We start from the raw sequence: 20,075 nt of genomic DNA, 5'->3' as shown, positions 1-20,075 counted from the left end.
GGCGGCCGACGGCGCACGCGGGGGCGGGGGTGGTGCGTGCGTGTGTGCGCGCGGGTATGTGTGGAGCGCGGGTGAGAAACGCGAGCCGTCGCTCCCCGGGTGCGAGTTCCCTGCCGTCTTCCACATCGCCCCTGCACCCCCGGTCCTCTCCGGCAGCCTCCCGTGCCCTCACAGTTGCGCACCGGGCGAACGCCGGAGGAAGCAGGTGTGGGGGGTGACGGAGGTGTCACCAGACAAAAGGGGCGCAGGGGTCAGCCCGCCATGGCCACCCGGAGCCTGGGGGGCCTGAGCGGGAGCCGCGCCGGCGGCAAGAAGAACCTGAGCGCACGAAACGCTGCGGTGGAGAGGAAGAACCTGATCACCGTGTGCAGGTACGGCGCGGCCCGCCGCTCGCCGCGAGGGAAGGGGGCCGCGGGCGCCGCGGGCTGAGGGTTTTGTGGAGCGCGCGAACGCCCGGGGGTCCCGGCGACAGGGGACTGGGTCTGGGCGCCGCGACCCCAGCACCCCGGGCGTGTCCGCGGGCTCGGGCGCGCTGAGAGGAGTCCGGATCTGGGCACCGCTGAGGCCCGGACTTTTCGTCAGTTCCAGGGCTGGTGGCAGCTGAGGGTAGGGCTTGGGGCGGGGCTGGGGGAGGATTTGTTTTGAATGTGCAATCTTGTGTCAGAGTAAAAGAGGAGGGCAGGAGGAAGAGCTCTTTCATTTAGGGCGCATTAAGCTGTCAGCTGGCTTTTGGTAAACGCGTCGTTACTGTGATTATACTGTGTTGCCTCGGAATCGGCTCATTTTGGTTTTGTTTTGGCTTGTTTACATATTTACTCAGTCCTTTCATTCCACCGGTATTGAGTGCCTGCTACATGGCAGCCACTGTGTGCCAGTCTGTGTGTCTCTCTCCTTTTCAAGCGCAGTGCTAGTGCTGCTTCTGCAGTTACTGAGTGGGACATGAAGGATACCTAGTCTCCGTGGCAATGATTTGTTCCGAGGTCAGCCTTTCCTTCAGTGTTTTCTAATTATACGTGTGGTATTCCTCACTATAGAAAATATAGGAACAGCGCAGGCCTAATTACTACGTATAAGCTTAGGATTCAGAAATAACTCATTTATTTTAACATGCTGACTTTTTTCTTTTAGTTTTATTTGTGGTCGTTAAAAATTTGAAGTAATTGCCATCGATTTCTTAGGAAATTCTCTGAACCATTAGTCATTCAACATTACTTTGTTCTATCACATCCCTCATCCTCAGCCATGGATAATCCCCTAAGAATCAGAGAATGATGAAATCTTTTCCTCCTTTGCCATTAGCATCTCTGTTTTTTTTCTTGTGTATAGATGTGTCTGGCATCTTAAGTGAAATACAGATATATATACTATGACATAGTCAATGACTTTAAGTGACTTTTTTTTTTTTTTTAAATTTGGACTGGTACAAATGTTCACCTGTCTGGTAAGAAGACTGCCTCACTGAGAGTTTTGGCAATTTGAGCTGTTATTAGTAAAAAATGATATGAAATCTGTTTAATTTACCATGTGTTCTATCTAGGATACAACCTTTTGAGGAAGATAGGTTGTATTAATTTTTTTAAAAATCTAGGCAAATCTTAAGCAAACAGAATAATAAGCAAGACTGATTTTCTTACCTTTATTTTACAAATACTAAAATGAATATTCTTAAAAGGATGATTTAAAACTGGCCTCAACATATTTAGTGCTTCTAAATATGGAATGAATTTCATAAATATTCTATTAAACTTAAGCTTTACCTTCTCTGTCTTTTGCTAAGACTTTTTAAAAATATATAGGATTATTGTTGGTTGTGGGTACTATTTCTTTTGCTTCTCCATTTGTGTCATGTGTGGTTTTAGGTTACTTAGTGTTCATATACTCCCTTATGAGCGGCCATTTAGGAAAATAATGGGGCTTGTATGTCAACTTATTTAAATTATAGTTTAAGAACAACTGTTTGGGCTAGCTGAATTTTTGTTATTTTTATTTGCTTATTATTTTGTGAAATTAATATAAATGCTGACTGTAGCTATGTATTACACATAATAGCTAAATAAATTTCCCTCTGACTTGGATTTCCACTTGTGTATTTATGTGTACAGTATTACTAAGGTGGTTTTTCATGTCCAAGTAGTTGATGGTGCATATAAATTAGCCATTTTATGTTTTAAGTAGCCCTACCTCAAATTCAGCAAAATGAACAAATCGATATTTATGAATTTCTGACGCTTTTCTCTGCCCATCAGAATTACTAAAAGCCATGACTCTAAATGAATTAGTTTTAAAATATTATATTAAATAAGAGGTGATCTCATCTTTAGGTTGGGACATAGTGGAAATGTAATTGGTTTCTAAATTTAATTTGTCTTTAACTAGCCATGCAACCTTCATTTTTTCCAGTTTCCTTGTTTGTAAAATAATTGTGAACTAGAGATTATTGGTAACCTTCAACTATAGCTCTAAAATTAATAATAACTTCAAGCAAATGTGTTCATATTCGATTTCAAGTTTCTCTAAATATGAGCAGAATAGTGGTAGACATGTTTAATGGTATCCAGATGAGGGATGTGCATTTTTGTCTGTACACAAAAAATCATTTTGAAGTGTGTTTTCCATTTGGTGATTCTCTGCTGACTGTTGTATAAATAATCAGTTTACAAAACCAAACCAAAACAACCTTCCTCCATGTCATTCTAGTATTATCTGTAAATACTTACACAGTAATGCCAACATTTTAAACACCTAGGTATACTCCTAGTTTAGGTTTAAAAACTTATTCTATAACTAAATTCTTTAGGTTTAAAGTCTTTGAAAATAACATTATTCTTATACTTTGAACTTTGGAAGTGGGTTGTTTGGTTAGGTAGGAGTTGAATTTTGGTTCATTGTGGTTGTGTATGTAATTATTTCCATCAATTTTTTTTTCCAGTGAACTTTATATTTTGTAGACTAAAAACATTTTGGTATTTTCTTAACAAATCACTACTGTTTTATCACACTTTTCACAGGTTGTGGTAGAGAGAAAGTAGGTCATTTGAGGCCTCAAAATATTCCACACTCAACTCAAAAATATTCATGGACTGATTTTGCTAAGTGCATCAACTAGTATTTTCCTTGCATATTCTCTAGCATTTGGAACTTTGAAAAATTAAATTGTTAATGTTTTTCTAAACCTGCATTTTTCGTTCATGGGTAATCAGGTACTAGTCATTTTTGTCATTTTTAAGCTCCGTGGTTTATTGAAAAGTTTATGTATTCCATTGATTTTAGTTCTGTTGACAAAAAGAACTAAAATCCAAAGTCTCTTTCTATGGGCTAACATTGTTTTGTAAGAACTTTTAAAATGCATATGTTTAAATATATATATATGCACAAGCATTGTAAAAATTTGTTAAACTCGTAAATCAATACTTTAAGAGAAACTCCCCACTCCACGGTCATAATTTTCTGTGTTATGGATAGAAAGGACTAACACGAGCAATTTAAGGAGATAGTGTGATGAGCTATGCAGGGTGGAAACAAATGATGATTTAAAAATGAAAGTACTTTTAATAAAATGTAATGGTTATCCTTAGTTTTTTGTAGATCAAGATATTATTTCATAGATTGAATGTCTTCAAATAACAGTAAGATAACTTTTTTCTGTAGTCATGCTCATATTTTCCTTGTAACTAATGTTTGCGTCAAGTTTAAAATTCTCCCAACAACTGTAGTGCTGTATTCAGAATTTATTGTGGAGTACAGTCTTTTATATAACTGACACTTGTAATTTCAGTATTTAAATTTAAACCACAGTAAACAATATTTAAAATATTTTGGATAAGTTGCTTCTGAAACAAGTATTGCATATATCCCTATGTTTCTTAGAAAGACTCTACAAAACTAATATTATCCTCATTAGTAACTTTATTCTGAATCTGTTTCTGTCAATCTGCCCTGTACAGTGAATGTCCTTGGAGACTCTTAAGGTACATAGAGCTTTTTGCTACATGGTTCTAGAAGATTGTGTGTTTGTAGTTGTCTGCTTTTGTATTTTGCTGATTTTTCCTACCAAGTTAGCTATTTCTACCAGCGCTCTGTGTTTAGCAGTTCTTTGTATTCCCTATCCTACCTCACTCAATACTATTGTGAACTGAGAAAGTCAACATGTTTTTAAAAAACAACAGACGCCCATAGACTTAAGTGACTGAACTTTAATGGTCTGAACTTAATATTCTGATTGCTAGTAGTCAGAAAAACTGTATACTCCTATGTTTGAACCTGGTGAATGAAATGTAGATATGTGAAATGTTGCAGAAGGATAGCTAATACAATCTTTTAAACAACTTTAAATTCGTTGACTTTTGTTATTCTTTACTTGAATGTGCCTCATTAGAATGTTTAGAATGTTTATACCTTGGGCCTCCCCGGTGGCGCAGCGGTTGAGCGCTGGGTTGCAAAGCTGCCCGCAGCCTCTGCGGCGCCGGTTTGATCCCCGGCTGCTCCCCGGCCACCAGAGGAGGGTCCCACATGGCGCGCAGACCTCTCCTGTCGTCCGCTGCTCCCCTCAGCAGTGTACTTCGGTCCTTCTGCCTGCTCTGCTCCCCGCTCTGGCTCTGGTGGATTCTCTCACCCTCCCGCGCTTCTGACTGTACCCAGTGCATGTGTAAACAGAACAAACAAATAAATAAATAAACATGCCTCTAAAAAAAAAAAAAAAAGAATATTTATACTTTGACTGTAATCAAATATTGTGGTTAAATTTTTGGTTAAAACTCTTGTGCTATATGTAATAGAACTTTGGATTGGGATTCTGATATAACATTAGTTATATTTCTTTGGAGCAGAATCAATACCATTTCTAGGGAAAATACTTAAGAGATCTATAGTAGGTGTTTATAATAAAGTTAGTTTTAGGACGATCATCTTTTCAGGTACTAGTCTTGAGTGGACTTCTCAGCATTCAGGGACGGTTATTATCTCCTCCCTAGCTAAACTGGCTTCATATTCAAATGACAGCAAAGAATAGATGTCCCTCCCACATTCACCAGAAGATACTATCTTAACCTTATGGATGACTATTCAGTCAGAAGCTCTGTTGAGAGACAAAGTTTTCAAGGACAGATTCTGTGACGCATATCCACTCTTGAACTGCTTTGTCATTTCATATAACCAGGAAGCAATTGAATATGTAGATGGCATTGCTTCACACTATCCTATCCCTTGTTGATTTTCACTCACCTATGCTTTTGGAGGATTCCATCAGCCCACATGGAATGTCTGTCAGAACAGTCACAGAGGGTTTTTTTAAAGTTGTTGTCAAGAACATTGTTATGTCTAAAATGTCTTTTTTGTGAAGACTTCTATGAAAAATATGAGTTTTATTTTAGTGAATTATTTCTAGTCAGTGGATTTATATACATATACAAGACATGAATGTGTAACAGACAACTTCTCTTTCTTTCCTAATAGCTACAAGAAATCTTAGTGTTTTAAATCATTGGCCAACCTCTAAATAATGCACGTAGAACATCAAAGTAATGCATTTAATCTTATTGGTAGACTACTTTACTCCCACATTTATCATATAAATATTTTCTGGTATAATATGCACACAGAAAATTACACTTAGAATAAGTGTACCACTCAATGATTTTCCTGCAAAGAGGAAAAACATTGTAACTAGTACCCAGGTCAAGAACAAGGATGTTACCCAAAGAAAATTAAATAAAATCTACTCCTACATTCATTGCCACATTATTTACAACAACAAAGACAGGGGATGAAAACAAGCCATTTGCTGTTTTCTGTTCTGATGGACCCTGGGATCTGTGGCAGAGACAGGAATAAATGCATTGTAAACCACATTATTGTCCACTCATCAGTATTAAATGCTGCCTTGAATCTGGTGAAATCAGGAGGGCCTTGCATGGCTTTAATGCAAGTGTCTTGCCCTATTCTACTTTCATGGATAAGGTTTCCTAGACAAACAGCACTCCTTACCAAATGGCCCAGGTATAGTTCCTGCTTCTCCCTGAGTCGCAGGTTCCCTGCCAGCCCTTATTCTTCAAATAATTCAATCGCTTCTTCCCACAGGAACCAGGGACTACCATACCTTCTTAATACTACAAAAATTACCTCTACCACACTTGCTTGTTCACTCTGTTTCTAAATAAAATCTTGTGTAGCCTGGTGGTGTCCTCTTGCCCCATATGTGACCAATAAACTGCTCTCAATCTCAAAAAAAAAGAAGAGACATGGAAAGAAAATGTGGTGTATATATACACGAGAGATAATCATTCTGCTGTAAAAGGGAAGGAGGTGCTGCTATTTGTGACAAAACATGGATCAGCCCTGAGGGCATTATGCTAAATAAAGTAAGTCAAATGAGAAACAAATATGTGATCTTATTTGCATATGGAACCTTAAAACAACAAAACAAAACAGAAAAAATGAACTGATAGATTCAGAGAACAAATTGGTAGTTGCCAGAGATTGGAGGTGTGGGTTGAGGGGATGGGAATAGGCAAAATGGGTAAAAGTGATCAGATGGTCCAAACTTACAGTTTTAAGGTCAATAACTCCTGGGGAAATTTAAAAAATAAAGAACATTACTCATATCACAGATACCTCATCCTTGCTTTCTTTCACTTCTTACCTCTGTTGAGGGTGACTGCTCTCCTGGCCATTAACAACATGGTATAGTTTTGCTTTTTTTGGATTTTAAGTGAGTGGAATAATTGATACCTGAGATTACCTCAAATGAAAATAGTTTTGCACTGTGAAAAAATTTCAAGTGTATTAAAAAGACATTCTACTGAGTAGGATTAAATATTTACACTTTACACAGCTGATAAGGGGTTAATATCCAAGATGTATAAAAAAAAACTTTTACAATTCAACAGTAAGAAAAACAATCAACCTAATCAATAAATGTGCAGCAGATCTAAACAGATAATTCACCTAGGAGGATATCCAGAGAGCCACTAGATAAATGGAAAAATGTTCATCGTTGCTTTTAATAAGGGAGGTGCAGATTAAAACCATATACCTGTGAGAAAGGCACACGTTAAAAACAACAGGAACAAAATGCTGGAGGGGATGGGAAGAAAGAAGATTATATTGGTTTTGAGTACAACCATTTTGTAAAGCAATCTGAATTTACCTCAGAAAACAAAAATGGAAATACCTATATGACCCAGCTATCCTACTCCTGGGTATCTATCCGAAGAGCATGATACTATCAACTCAAAAACCCGTATGTTCTACAGCTCTACAGTATTTATTGCAGTATGATATACAATAGGTATGGCATAGAAACAATCTAAATGCCCATGAATAGAAGATTGGATCAGGAGAACATGGTGTATCCACACTGTAAAATATTTTTCAACCATAAGGAAAGACAAAATGTTGCCATCTATAGCAAAATGAAAGAAGTTTGAGGTAATTTTGTGTATTAAAGCAAGTCAGAATGAAAAAGACAAATATTTGACCCTTATATAGTAAGTGATTTCACAAAGTAAAATACTTGTCTTTAATAAATGAAATGAGCTTTCCAAGGTTAAGAGTGAGGTAGGAGGGAACAAGGATCAGATACTATAAGGGATATTTACTAAATGAAAGGGATAGTGTAATATGTACCTTTTTGTATTTAACTTCTTTTGCTCAACATTGTTTCTGAGATTCATCCTTTTTGTTGAATGTAACTGTAGTGTGTTCATTTTCATTGTTGAATCTTATTCTGTTGCATGAATATACCACATTACATCTACTCTGCCTGATGGATATTTGAATTGTTTCCACTTTCTGAATATTACTAGCTGAATATTCGTGAATATATATTTTGGTGAATATATGTACATCTTTCAAATGTATATCTAGGAGTGGAATTGCTGGGTCATACAGCATCCATTTGTTCAGTTTCAGGAAATACAAGAGTTTTCCAAAGGAATTGTACCAGTTTATGTAGTTGTGTACAATATATAAGTTCTAGGTGCTTTGTATCCTCACTAACACTTGAAATTTTCTGTCTGATTTTAGCCATTCTAATGTGTTTGGTGGGTGTCATATGGTGGTTTTAATTTGTATTACTTGAATGAAGTTAAGGCCATTTGGAAGTGTGCTCTTTTGTGAAATACTGATTCAAGTAATTTGTGAACTATATGACTTTTTTACTCATTTTGTATGTAGCTGTGCCTTTTGTATACAGGTCTTTTACTGGATATATGTAATGCAAATATCTTCTCCCATTTGGTGGCTTGATTTTTCATTTTCTGTATAATGTCTTTTAATGAATAGGAGGTCTTAATTGTAAAGTAGTCCACAAATTTCCTTTATGATTAGTGCTTATTATGACCTATTAAGAAATCAGGCTGTTCCACAGTAATGACAATATTAACTTGTTTTCTATAAATAACTTTATTGTCATTCTTTTACATTTATATTCATAATTCACTGTAGTTTATTTTCATTTATTCTGGGAAGTGTGGAGGTCAAGATTAAATATATCCTGAAAGAAGATCAGTTACCTAGATCCGTTTATTAAAAAGACTGGACTTTCCCCACGACAGTCATGTTTATCATAAGTCATGACTCCACTGGATCATTGGTGTGTTCCTTCTGGACACTCCTGTTCCATTATTTTATTTGTCTATCCTTGAGCTAATAGCAGACTATTTTAGTAATTATAACTTTATAATATATTTTGATATTTGGTAATATAAGTTCTTTAGCTTCGTTGTTCAAGATTATCGTGGCTACTCATGGCATTTGCAAACTAAATTTTAGAATCAGTTTGCTAATTTTCATTAAAAAGATCTGCTTGGAATTTTATTAAGACTGTACTGAATCTATAAATCAATTTTGGGAAAACTGTCGTCTTTACAATATTAAGACTTACATGCAGCCCATGAGCATAAGATATTCATGTATTTAAATAGTCTGAAATTTTCCTCAAAAGTGTTTTATGGTTTTGAATAAATAGATATTATATATCTAAGATTTTTCTTAGTTCCCTTTTACTTCTGGATTATTGAAAAATTTTACCATAAGTAGATACTGAATACTGTATTATTAAATACTTTTTCTTTCAACATAAACATGATTTCTCTCCCTTTTTATCTGTTTATGTGTCGAATTACGTAGATTGACTTTTTGAATGCACAACCACTATGGAAAAATACCACTTGGTTGGGCTGTATTATCTCTTTACATATATTTACCTCCTTTAATGAGTTAGTATTTTCTTTGGGAATATGTATGTTCATTTATGGAAGAGGTTGATCTCTGTAACTGTCCTTTTACATAGTATGTACTCTTCTAGTTTTATCACTAAGAATACCTGACTTTTTAAAATTTTATATATTTTTTACGTCATTTTTCATTTTTGCACAATGTATGCATTTTCATCTTGGTTATAGTCCCCATACAATTCCCACCCCCCCTTGTTTTAATCCCTCTCCCTTATAGTGACCCCCCCCCCATAGTGTGTTTCTGGTTTATAGTTGCTTGTTGATTTTGATTTTCACTTTATTATAATTAGTCTTTTTCCTGGCCCCTTTTTTAGGTTTTCTAAATTCCTGCTATGAGTGAGACCATCCAGAAGAATATCTGACTTTTAAAAACAAGTTGGAATATACACTTTAATCCTGTTCTAGAGAATAGTTTGGGTTATATTAATATTATTTCTTAAATTTTTGGAAGAATTCACCAGGGAAAAAATCTAAACCACAAATTGTCTTTGTGGGATATTACATATTCAGTTTACTTAATGGATGTTGAATGATTCAGATTCCTGTTTCTTGTATCAGTTTCAGTAAAGTCTTTGAAGAATAGCCCCATTTCATTTACATTATCAAATTTATTCTTAAAGTTTTTCTTAATATTCTCTTAATATCTTCTTGTCATTCAAAAAAGCTATGGCCATCCATTTTCTCTCTTAATATTCTTGATCATCTCTATTTTTCCCAGTTTTTTTCCTGCTAGGAATTTATAATTTTTTAATAAGAACTTTCTCTTTGCTTTGTTAATTTTCTATGTCATGCATTTGTTTCTTAATTTATTGACTTCTCTTCTTGTCTTTATTTCCTGCCTTCCAGTTTCTTTGAGCTAAATTCCTGTACTTTTTGTAATTTCTTGAGATGGGAATTTAGATCATTATTTTTCAGCCTCCTTTTCTCATATGTGCATTTTAAGACTACAGATTTCCTTGTTTGCTTTGGGATAGTTTACAGGATTTTTAAATTATCCTCATTATTAATTAATTTAAAACATTTTCTAATTTCTGTTGAGATTTCTTCTTTGACTCATGAATTATTTAAAAGGCTATTTAAATTTCAAACAGTTAAGGGTTGTCTAGTTACATTTATTTTTTATTTTTTTTAAAGATTTATTTTATTCATTCATACAAGGACTGGTAAAGTCAGACGCACAGGAGGGTGAGAGAATTCACCAGAGCCAGAGCGGAGAGCAGAACAGGCAGACCGAGGAAACACACTGCTGAGGGGGAGCAGCAGGCATGGCAGGAGAGGTCTGCGCGCCATGTGGGACCCTCGCCAGGCAGCCTGGCATCGAACCAGCGCTGCAGAAGCTGTGGACAGCTTCACAACCCAGAACTCAACTGCTGCGCCACCGGGGAGGCCCTTGTCTAGTTACATTTAGATATTGACTTATAAACTAATTCTACTGGGCAGAGAATATAGTTGGAAAGATTTTAAACTTGAAATTTTGCTAATGCTTGCTTTATGACACAGCATATGGTTACTCTGACAAATACCTCATTCAGTATGTGCCAGTTAGATCTAGTGTTTTGATTGTATCATTCATATTTTCTGTACCCTTACTTGTATTTCATATGTGTAGTTAACCTGGTATTGAAAGAGATGTATTGAATTTTATCTCTGTGAGTGTAGATTTATCTGTTTTCCCTTTTAGTTATGTCAGTTTTTTCTGTTAATATCTTGTTCCTCTATTAGTGGTGTATACAGATTTATAATTGTGATCTCTTCCTAGTTGTTAGGTTCCTTAGTATCATCAAGTATCTCTAATATTGTGACTGCCTTAAAGTCTATTTTGTCTGCTATCAATATAGTAAAAAAGTTTTCTTTTAATTGAATATATATTTTTCCATCCTTGACTTTTAATATTTCAGGGTCCTTAAACTTTAAGTGTCTTTTACAGACAGGATATAATTGAATTTTGTATTTTATCTACATAGTCTTTAAACTATTTAGCCCATTTACATTTAATGTTAATAAATTTGGGTTTATAGCACCATCTTAATATTTTTATGTTTACATAAAAATGTTTCAGATATAAAATGTGAGAAAGGAAATAAACCTTCCAGTGAACAGATAAATGGATACTATGCTCATTATCATTATAATTACTGTTTTACATATTTGGAATGGATTCTATCATATATCTTTTTTTTTTTTAAAAAGGTTTATTTATTTTTACATAGAAGAACTGGGGTGTAGGTCAGAGATGTGAGGGGGAGAGAGGAAGTGAGAGGATTCACCAGAGACAGAGTAGGGAGCAGTACAGGTGTATCTACTGAAATACATTGCTAAGGGCAGCAGCAGGCCAAACAGGAGAGGTCTTCTATGCTATATGTGGGTAAGTTACCTCTCAGGCTGGGGATTGAGATCAGGACATAATAGTGATAGTGCTGAGACTTTGCCCCTCGGGCACCAGGGAGGCCCTCCCTATCTTATCACTTGGTAACTATCACTTTGATGATGATTGATGATGAATATTATATTAATGGTAGAAGATAGTTGTTCCATCCCTTTAATAAAGTCTACTGGCAATCATATAAAGAATCCTGTAAATTTGGTGTGAAAGCACTTTTATTTCAGAACTTTGGTGCTTAAGTTCTATTAAAGTTACTCTTATTGAATGAATCTAACTTTTAGTTTCGAAATGCGATGATTCTGATTGCTTTTTTGTATTTTAATTATCTTCAGATATAATTCCACATAAAGGGAAATAGAAGTGTAAATAAACTTTTTCATGTGAAATTCATTTTTTTCTGAAACTTGTTTGATAAGTAGTTAAGATGATATAAAGGGATGGAAATACATTTCTTACTAGAATGTTCTGAGTATATGTGTATATTATTAATGCAGGATAAATATTAAAAATGAACTATTTTTTAAATTGTTTCTTTCAAGCTGAGTGTAGAAATCTAACAAAGTAATCATTTTATTTTTAATTGTTGTCACATTTTTTGCATTTTAACTTTTTGTAGTCAAATTATGTTACCAATTTATGAACTGTGGAAAAAATTAATTTGGTATGGTTTTTTTTTTTTTAATTTGGTATGGTTTTAATGAAAATTTTTAAGCTTTGTTAACTGCCTCATTTTTCTTGATATTTGCCAAGGAGGGAAAGGTAATTAATGCTTTCTTAGGTTTGAAGATTTTCATCCAATCATCCTTTCTTATTGTTAAGCTCACAAAATTTCCTTTGGTCATTGAAGGTGGGAAAGAAAACCTTCTTAGACACGTTTCAAATTTTATAATTTCTACGTTTAATTATAAGAGTCTTTTATGTAAATTTTTGATTCTTATGTAAAAGCTGTTACACCGACTTGATTTGGTATTTTTAGACATTCATCAAATTGTCATTTCATTATTTTAAGATCATTCCTCTTCAGGAAATAGATGACTAATATTAATGTCATCGTTATCAGGAATAACTCAGCATCTGTGTGATATTTTTTAGATGTATTGAAATTCTCCACAAGTTTGGTTTTTATAGCATGTTTTAGGTAGTTACTGTCTTATGGAGGAAGAGATTCTCATTATTCTGGCATAATGGAGCTAGCTAGCTACATGATTCTACAGAAGTAAGTGTTGAGTGGGAAGACTTGGCTAACTAGAAGTAAAACATGGAATCTCTGGAACTAATCTGCATTGTGAAATTTGGATTTTTGTATTGGCAAGAAGAGAGTGGGATATAAGTGATGAAGCAAAGCTGGGAAACATTCCTTTTTTAAAAAAGATTTATTTATTTATGCATACAAGAATTTATGCATACAAGTACAGGCCAGAGGTATGGGGCATGAGAGGATTCACTAGAGACAGAGTGGGGAATAGAACAGACGGATTGACTGAATTACACTGCTGAGGGGAGCAGAAGGTGAGTCAGGAGAGGCCTGGATCAAACTCATGCTGCAGTGGCTGCAGGCAGCTTGATAGGTTGCATCTTAACCCCTTGAACCAAAAGGGAGGCCCTGGGAAACATTTTTTCCCTTCGTTGTTAGCCTTGATGTAGTAGTAATTATTTAAAATATTTTCTCATCCTTGATTTATCTTCATGCTTGGAATTAACAGAAATCTTGTCTAATGGTATGTCTTGGGATATTTGCACTTTGTTTTGTTTTAGTTTTTAGTCCAATGTTGAGTTAAAAGTAATTCAGTACAGGAGTGTCACCTTTGTAAATTTTTGTCATGCAGATGGTGTCTTATGTAGGAATGTAACCTACTGGTAGCATCATTAAAAGACTCCTTTTGTTGACTGCTGATTGATAGGTACATGGCTCTTGATGTTACTGAAATGTGTTACTACCCATGGCTTTTTCTTCCCATTACATTTGACAAAGTAGATTGTTGGTTTTAGGACAATAGTGACTAAAATCTTATCAAACTATTACAGGTGGAACTTGGGTTCTAATGTAGCTCTTTTGATGAAATAAGCACTTTGTTATTTTTATCTCTAAATATAATTTTCAGTTCATTTTTACCAATATGCATTACTATCTTAAGGTGATGCCAGAATTTTTTTTCTAGCAATAACTTACTCCTACCTTGAAGGTGATTACAGTGTCAATTTTTCTATTCCGTGCTACCTAGTAAGGATTAGAGAGAAATGCTCAAACATCCAGAAGTTTCCTTCTATTTAGATCAAAGGTGGAGGTGGAGACTGTGCAGTTTTTGTTTATTTATTTCAGGAGCACTTCCCTTTCATTCACTTACTGAATAAGAACATTATACTTATTTATTATTATTAAATGTTTGCTGAGGAGTGGCAGCATTTTTCTTCTGTTCGGTCAATGAAATGGACATAAAACTGAGTTTTTCAAGTCTTTCTTTAGTCTGGTTTCTGTTTACCTTCTTTATATTTCTATTCCATTTACTCATGCATCACATCCAGTATTTATCTAACATTTTGACTGTCCTTTATATAAGTTCTTCAGTGTTACTTCCTTTCTTTTACATTATGTTTTCCTCCTTTGAATTCCAGTGCAGTCATAGATAGTACTTTGTGGTTGAACATTAATTTCTCACTCACTTTTTCTAAGTCTAGTTTATTTGTCTGACCAAAGAAGACAGAAAATTACTTGAATAACTATTTTCTCACTTCTCTCACCATTCTTTGTTGTGTAGGGAAGAAGTTAATTTCCATTATATTCAAAGTATGTCTTAGGATAGTGGTTTTCAAAGTGTACTCTTAAACTGAGACCTTTTCACAAATCTGAAAGATCAGAATTATTTTTTTTAAGATTTATTTATTTATGCAAGAACTGGGGTACAGTCGGAGGCACAGGAGGGTGAGAGAATTCACCAGAGACAGTGCAATTTTCCAGAGGCTACATGGTTTATAATATTAAAATAGATTGAATTCAGAAGCAGATCTGAGAATATGGTGGTCTTCTGTGAAACACAACATTGAAGATATTTGCAATGGTATAAAATGATGATATTCCTGCCCATTTTTTGTTGTTTAGGAAAATATACTTTTCATAAAATATTATTTATGCTTACATATAGCAGATCTATTTTGTTTATAATTAATAAATAAGGCAGTCCCCACACTGCACAGTTCCAATATGCACAGCATAAGTATTCAATATACAATATGTAATCATTTCAGTTATTACAGTTTAATTAAATAACCAACCCTACAACAACATGATTCTAATTGACTGTTGTCATATATTAACTGGGAGTAAACTGTGTAAAACAAAATTTTACTGGTACTTACTTAGTTCACAAATCACTGTGTAAGTAACAAATGTACATCATAATTAGTAACCAGTCATATCTCTTTTTTCAGTCTGTCTAGGATTGGTCACTATGCATCTATTATTAGTTCATGCACAGAAAACAAAACCTATAGTTGTATTGTCTCCTTGTCTCTTGGTGATAAACAGATATGCTTTGCTAATAACATGGGTAATGGATAGAGTGAATTGGCCAAAAAGATGAAAGTATGGCAAAGAAACAGAAAGTAATAGCACTGGAAGTGAAAATTATATATGGAAAGCAAAAGGAATTATGAAAAAATAGTTGATCATAGGATATGCAGGTAGAGGAACTTAGTGAAAGCAAACATTGACATAAATGAGCAAGGTGTTTATGACAAAGAGAATGATGTCCCAGAAGAAGTGATACTGTGAAACCACTTCACATGGTAAGGCCTCTTAGAGACTTTTACTATGAAAATGCACAGGACACATTGTTGTAAACTGGTCCAAATACACTACTATGATGGCGTACCAAGGCATAGGAAATATGCTCAATCTTAAATTTTAAATTATGGAATGAGGAGGCAAGCTTGGTTGAAAATACTTTTGATAAGATTTTTCCAAAGAAGATACTTTAATTCTTAGAGTTTTCAGTGTTTCACAGTGTGTACTAAATAGTGTCCCCCCCCCCATTTCCCTATACATCATGACTGTCAGTGACTTTTAAATGTTTTGACAAAAGTTTGTAAAGGTCACAGAATAATTGTAATTCTTTCCACTAGTGAGGTCACATTGCATAGTTTCAACTTATAGTCATTTTATTCTCCTGGCTACTCTGCAAAATGAGGACTGTTTGTATTTAAAATTCTTCAGTTTAATTACTACTGTGATAAATATTGATAGATATAATCCATAAAATAAGTCTTTCTGTATTTCCCTTTATACTTGCTGCCTTGGCTTTCTGTCTTCTTTCAATAGCATAACCAACAAGGCTAAACCTAAGAAACAGTTTGTATTCCTTTATCTCCCTCAGATTTTACATTTCTAATTATTTAGTAACTGTCATTTCTCCTATAGCTCGTAAAAACTTTGAATCTATACTTTCCGAATACTCGCATCTTTTTTTATGCTCCAAAACTCTTTTTTTTTTTTAAAGATTTATTTATTTATTTATTTATTTATACAAGCACTGGGTACAGTCAGAAGTGTGGGAGGGTGAGAGAATTCACCAGAGCCAGAGCAGGGAGCAGAGCAGGTGGAAGGACCGAAGTACACTGCTGAGGGGAGCAGCGGGCGGCAGGAGAGGTCTTCGCGCCATGTGGGACCCTCCGGTGACGAGCAGCCAGGGATCAAACCGGCGCTGCAGCTTCGCAACCCAGCGCTCAACCGCTGCGCCACCGGGGAGGCCCTATGCTCCAAAACTCTTAAAAGCATCTGGGTCTGACAATCAAGTTTCTTGCAAGTAGAATTATGACTTTTAGTATTTTGTAGTTAATAAATATAAGTCTTTTTAATTGTCCTTTTATTGACTATGAAGATCGTGAGCTATTCCTAAATTTTAACTTTGTCAGTAGATGGTGGTAAATATGTAAGTGAAAATCCTGATATTTCTGTAAAATTTTCTGTTTGCAAAGTGAATATGAATAATTTGAGTTTTCAGAATATATAATCTTTTCAGTGTTTCTGTAATACTCAAATTGCCCACCTCTCATTTTTCCTACTTAGGTGAATGAATCAGCTCTGTTTGAAAGCTATTGTAATCTCCCTTTTTTTCATAGGTTTTCTGTGAAGACCCTGATTGATCGGTCTTGCTTTGAGACAATTGATGACTCTTCTCCTGAATTTAACAATTTTGCGGCTATATTGGAACAGATCCTAAGTCACCGGCTAAAAGGTAACAACAGTAATATATGTTTATTATCTCAATAGTTGTTTTTAGTGTACTTGAAATTTTAGAAACTATATAGTCAGGTTTGATTTAGATAATATATTCAGAAACAAAACTGATTTTAGAATATCTTATCTTTTGGCCCGTGTCTCTGAAAAGATTTTTTATACTCTGATTTGAACCTTTTTCCAGGATACTTTAAAAATATTATCAAGTGTATTAGTTTCCCATACAAGGAACAGGGACACCTCCATAAGTGATGGAAACTAAAAGCTTAAATTAAAAGATAGCTTACTAGCTTGTACTTTAATCAGTTTACAAAGAAACATCAAGGCATTAAGTTTGTTTGCTTAATCTCTCTATTAAGCTGTGATCTCTGACAACTTTTTAACAGTAATATGTTAAAAAAAAAAGAGATGTAAAAAAGATTCTCTGCTTCAGTTTTCTTAAATGAGTAGTTATATTTATATCAAAAGCATGAATATCTTAAAATGTCTTTAAGGGCATGATGTAAACCATGCTCTCCCAGATATAAAATATTTTTATATCAGCAGACAGATAAAAACATTATCTATTAAATTTGGCTAATAACATAAAGAAATATGTAGTTAAATCTTAATAATAATAAATACTAACCATTCCACATTATTCCATTATCTAGTCTTCCCAAAGAAAGCCAGATCATCAAATAATTTCACTTAAGTTTTCATTATCTTTACAACCTTAATAGTATAGTTTCAAATCAGTATTACCAAAGATTAAGATGAAAGGTAATTCTGTCCTGTACTATTTGATACTGACTTGTATCAAAAGTTTTACTATAAATATCTAAGTTGAGCAGTCCTATAGGTCTATTAAAAAAGGTTGAATTTAATTACACGATGAGACAAAATTTGAATTCATTTAACCCTTTGTACTTTAACATGACTCCATAGTCATGATTGACTTTCTGTTAAAAGTTGATTATTTTACATTTTAAAAGGATAGTTTTTTCCTTATTTTTGTTTTTATATGTTTTTCTAAACTTTCTGCCTTGTTAACCTTTATAACAAAATAAGTTTTATAAAAGCAAAGGACATACAAGTATTTGGGGATATTTTCAATGGTACTGTGTTGTGTGATGATCATATTTTAAATTTTCATATGTAAATTGGTAAATAGTACCTAACTAAAAAACACATGTGATATACTAGTACTAGATGTATTTTTATTTTCACAAGTCTTTTTTTATCATGACCTCAGTACCCTTTATTGGTGTTACCACTTAGCATATTACAATTATTAACAGAGAACATGTTGAAATATCCATTCTGAGTGATTGGACAGACTTGCTACCATGTAAGTGGTTCCCTCCTGCATGTTTGGAGTCAGGGCGCAGCAAAATATAGATCATAGGCATTAGAATTACTTCTTAATCAAATCTGTAGATGTTTTTCCTAAGAGGTCAGTGAATTACCACATGAAAAAAAAAAAGAATGTTTAGTTGAGTTATGGGTTAAAATTCCACTGACATAATAAGAAAGGTGATGTAGTGAGGTTTGTGTTAATTTTTAAACTAGGTAAGACTAATGATTAAAAGAGTGCTTAAAAAATTGTATAGTGGAGAATTGTGCTGACTGATTAGTATAGTTATGAATCACAAATTGATCAGTAATTTTTGAAATGAGGTATTTTAAGTACTCTAGTGTCTACAGACTTCCACATACTTTTCTTTTTTGGATAGCCTAATTTATAACAAATTGCATTTACTTTTAGAGAAATTACTTTTTTTGATATTAAACTGTTCACTTAAAATTTAATTATACAACAATCAACTTTTCTTATGTTTTTCATTATGTAAGAACAGATTAAAATGTATAACTTCATAGTTTATAAAATTTACTTTTCTCCAGCTTTTATTTTTAATTTTTGAAATAAAATTGTATTTAGTTTAAATATTAAATTCTTTCAGGAAAAGATAAAATACACTATTCTTAGGGATAGTATAGGTTATGCTGACATAGGTAAAATGGAGAACTGAGAGTTACCTACTTAGTTCAGTTTAAAGCCTCATTATTAAAGAAAAAGAGGCTTTTTAAAATCACATACATTAATCTTGCTTGCAGTTAATCATTGTCTTTTTTGAATATTAGCTGAGGATTAGGAATTAATCACAGAATATAAAATTCAAAGTTCAGTTCAGTAATTTTTGAACTTTTCTTTTTAAATCATAATTCCTTTCTCCACCCTGTCCTCACCTACCCTAATAACAACCACCAAAGCTGCTGGATACATAAATGGAATGTCTTATTAAAGCAGGGTGGGGAAATCATTCATTTTGCCTGCTCAGCTGTAATCCCATTCTACCCAGAAACTCCCAGCACCACTTCAGATACCACCATGGATTATAAATCAGAAATCACCATTTTAGTCACTCTTTTGCTGAATCAGTCCACTCAGCAATCTTTCTAACTAGCAGATATATAGTCTTTTAATACTTCTGTTATCTGGGTACTTAGGATAAGCAGTCCATTATATTTTGGGACAATTCAAATAATTAGAAATTTCTTAGGTAAATGAAGCAACTTGATCTATTTTTGTTCACTTTTTTCACTTGTCAGCTAATAAATATTAAAAGGTTACTATTATATAACCCTTTGTTCTCAGTTTCCCATTTCCTTTTTTGTACAAGAACCCTAGTTCTTCAGTCTTTTGGAACAACCACAATCTTAGTTAATATTCTGGTTTATCAATAGAATTTTAGTATTGCCCTTAAACTCTTGTACTCAGCTGAGGAAAGTGCTTCAGATAGCCCTAATCTCTGTACCAGTCAGAATTTAAGATTACATTTTGATTCCCTTATGACTCTTTTGGTTCATCTTAAAGTTGAGGCCAAGTAAAATTCCAAGGCTTCTAAAAATTTTAACTATTACTTTTCTTTAGTTGCTTGAGTTCAAGTTTGATAGGAAAAATGCAGTATTATTTTCTTTCTTATTGACCTTAGAGATGGATGATGCAATTGACCAAATGAAATTTAGGAGGACTTCTTCTTTCAGGAAGATAAGTTGGTCATATTTTTCTGTATTTCTCCCAAGTGTAATCAGATACCCTGGACATTATACATAAAGCATTTCAAGGAGACTCCAAAAGATAGAAATAAGAAAGATGACTCTCTAGGTACTGCTGGACATTAGGAATGACACGATGCTAGGTTCCTTAGATTTTCTGGTTGCCTCATATATCCAGAACTGGTGC

The 20,075-nt window shown here is 34.3% G+C and overlaps 1 protein-coding gene across 5 annotated transcripts in view; it reads left to right on the top strand.

The window, feature by feature from the left end:
* Positions 1-255: 255 nt before the first annotated feature.
* RUNDC3B (RUN domain containing 3B) overlaps positions 256-20,075 on the top strand; it is a gene marked incomplete at both ends in the record, with an annotated part of 100,841 nt that continues 81,021 nt past the window's right edge. For 4 of the 5 annotated variants that reach the window (XM_084230823.1, XM_084230825.1, XM_084230822.1 and 1 more), the window contains 2 exons: positions 262-371; positions 16,732-16,847. In XM_084230823.1, the coding sequence (XP_084086949.1) occupies positions 262-371; positions 16,732-16,847 (226 nt within the window). Of the gene's footprint in view, positions 372-16,731; positions 16,848-20,075 lie in introns of all 5 variants that reach the window. The other variant, XM_084230826.1, reaches the window with a different exon arrangement.

Source organism: Talpa europaea (genome assembly GCF_964194135.1).
Source record: "Talpa europaea genome assembly, chromosome: 3".
Lineage (NCBI taxonomy): Eukaryota > Metazoa > Chordata > Mammalia > Eulipotyphla > Talpidae > Talpa > Talpa europaea.
Note: the sequence above shows the minus strand (reverse complement) of the source record. Positions and strands in the feature narration are given on the sequence as shown.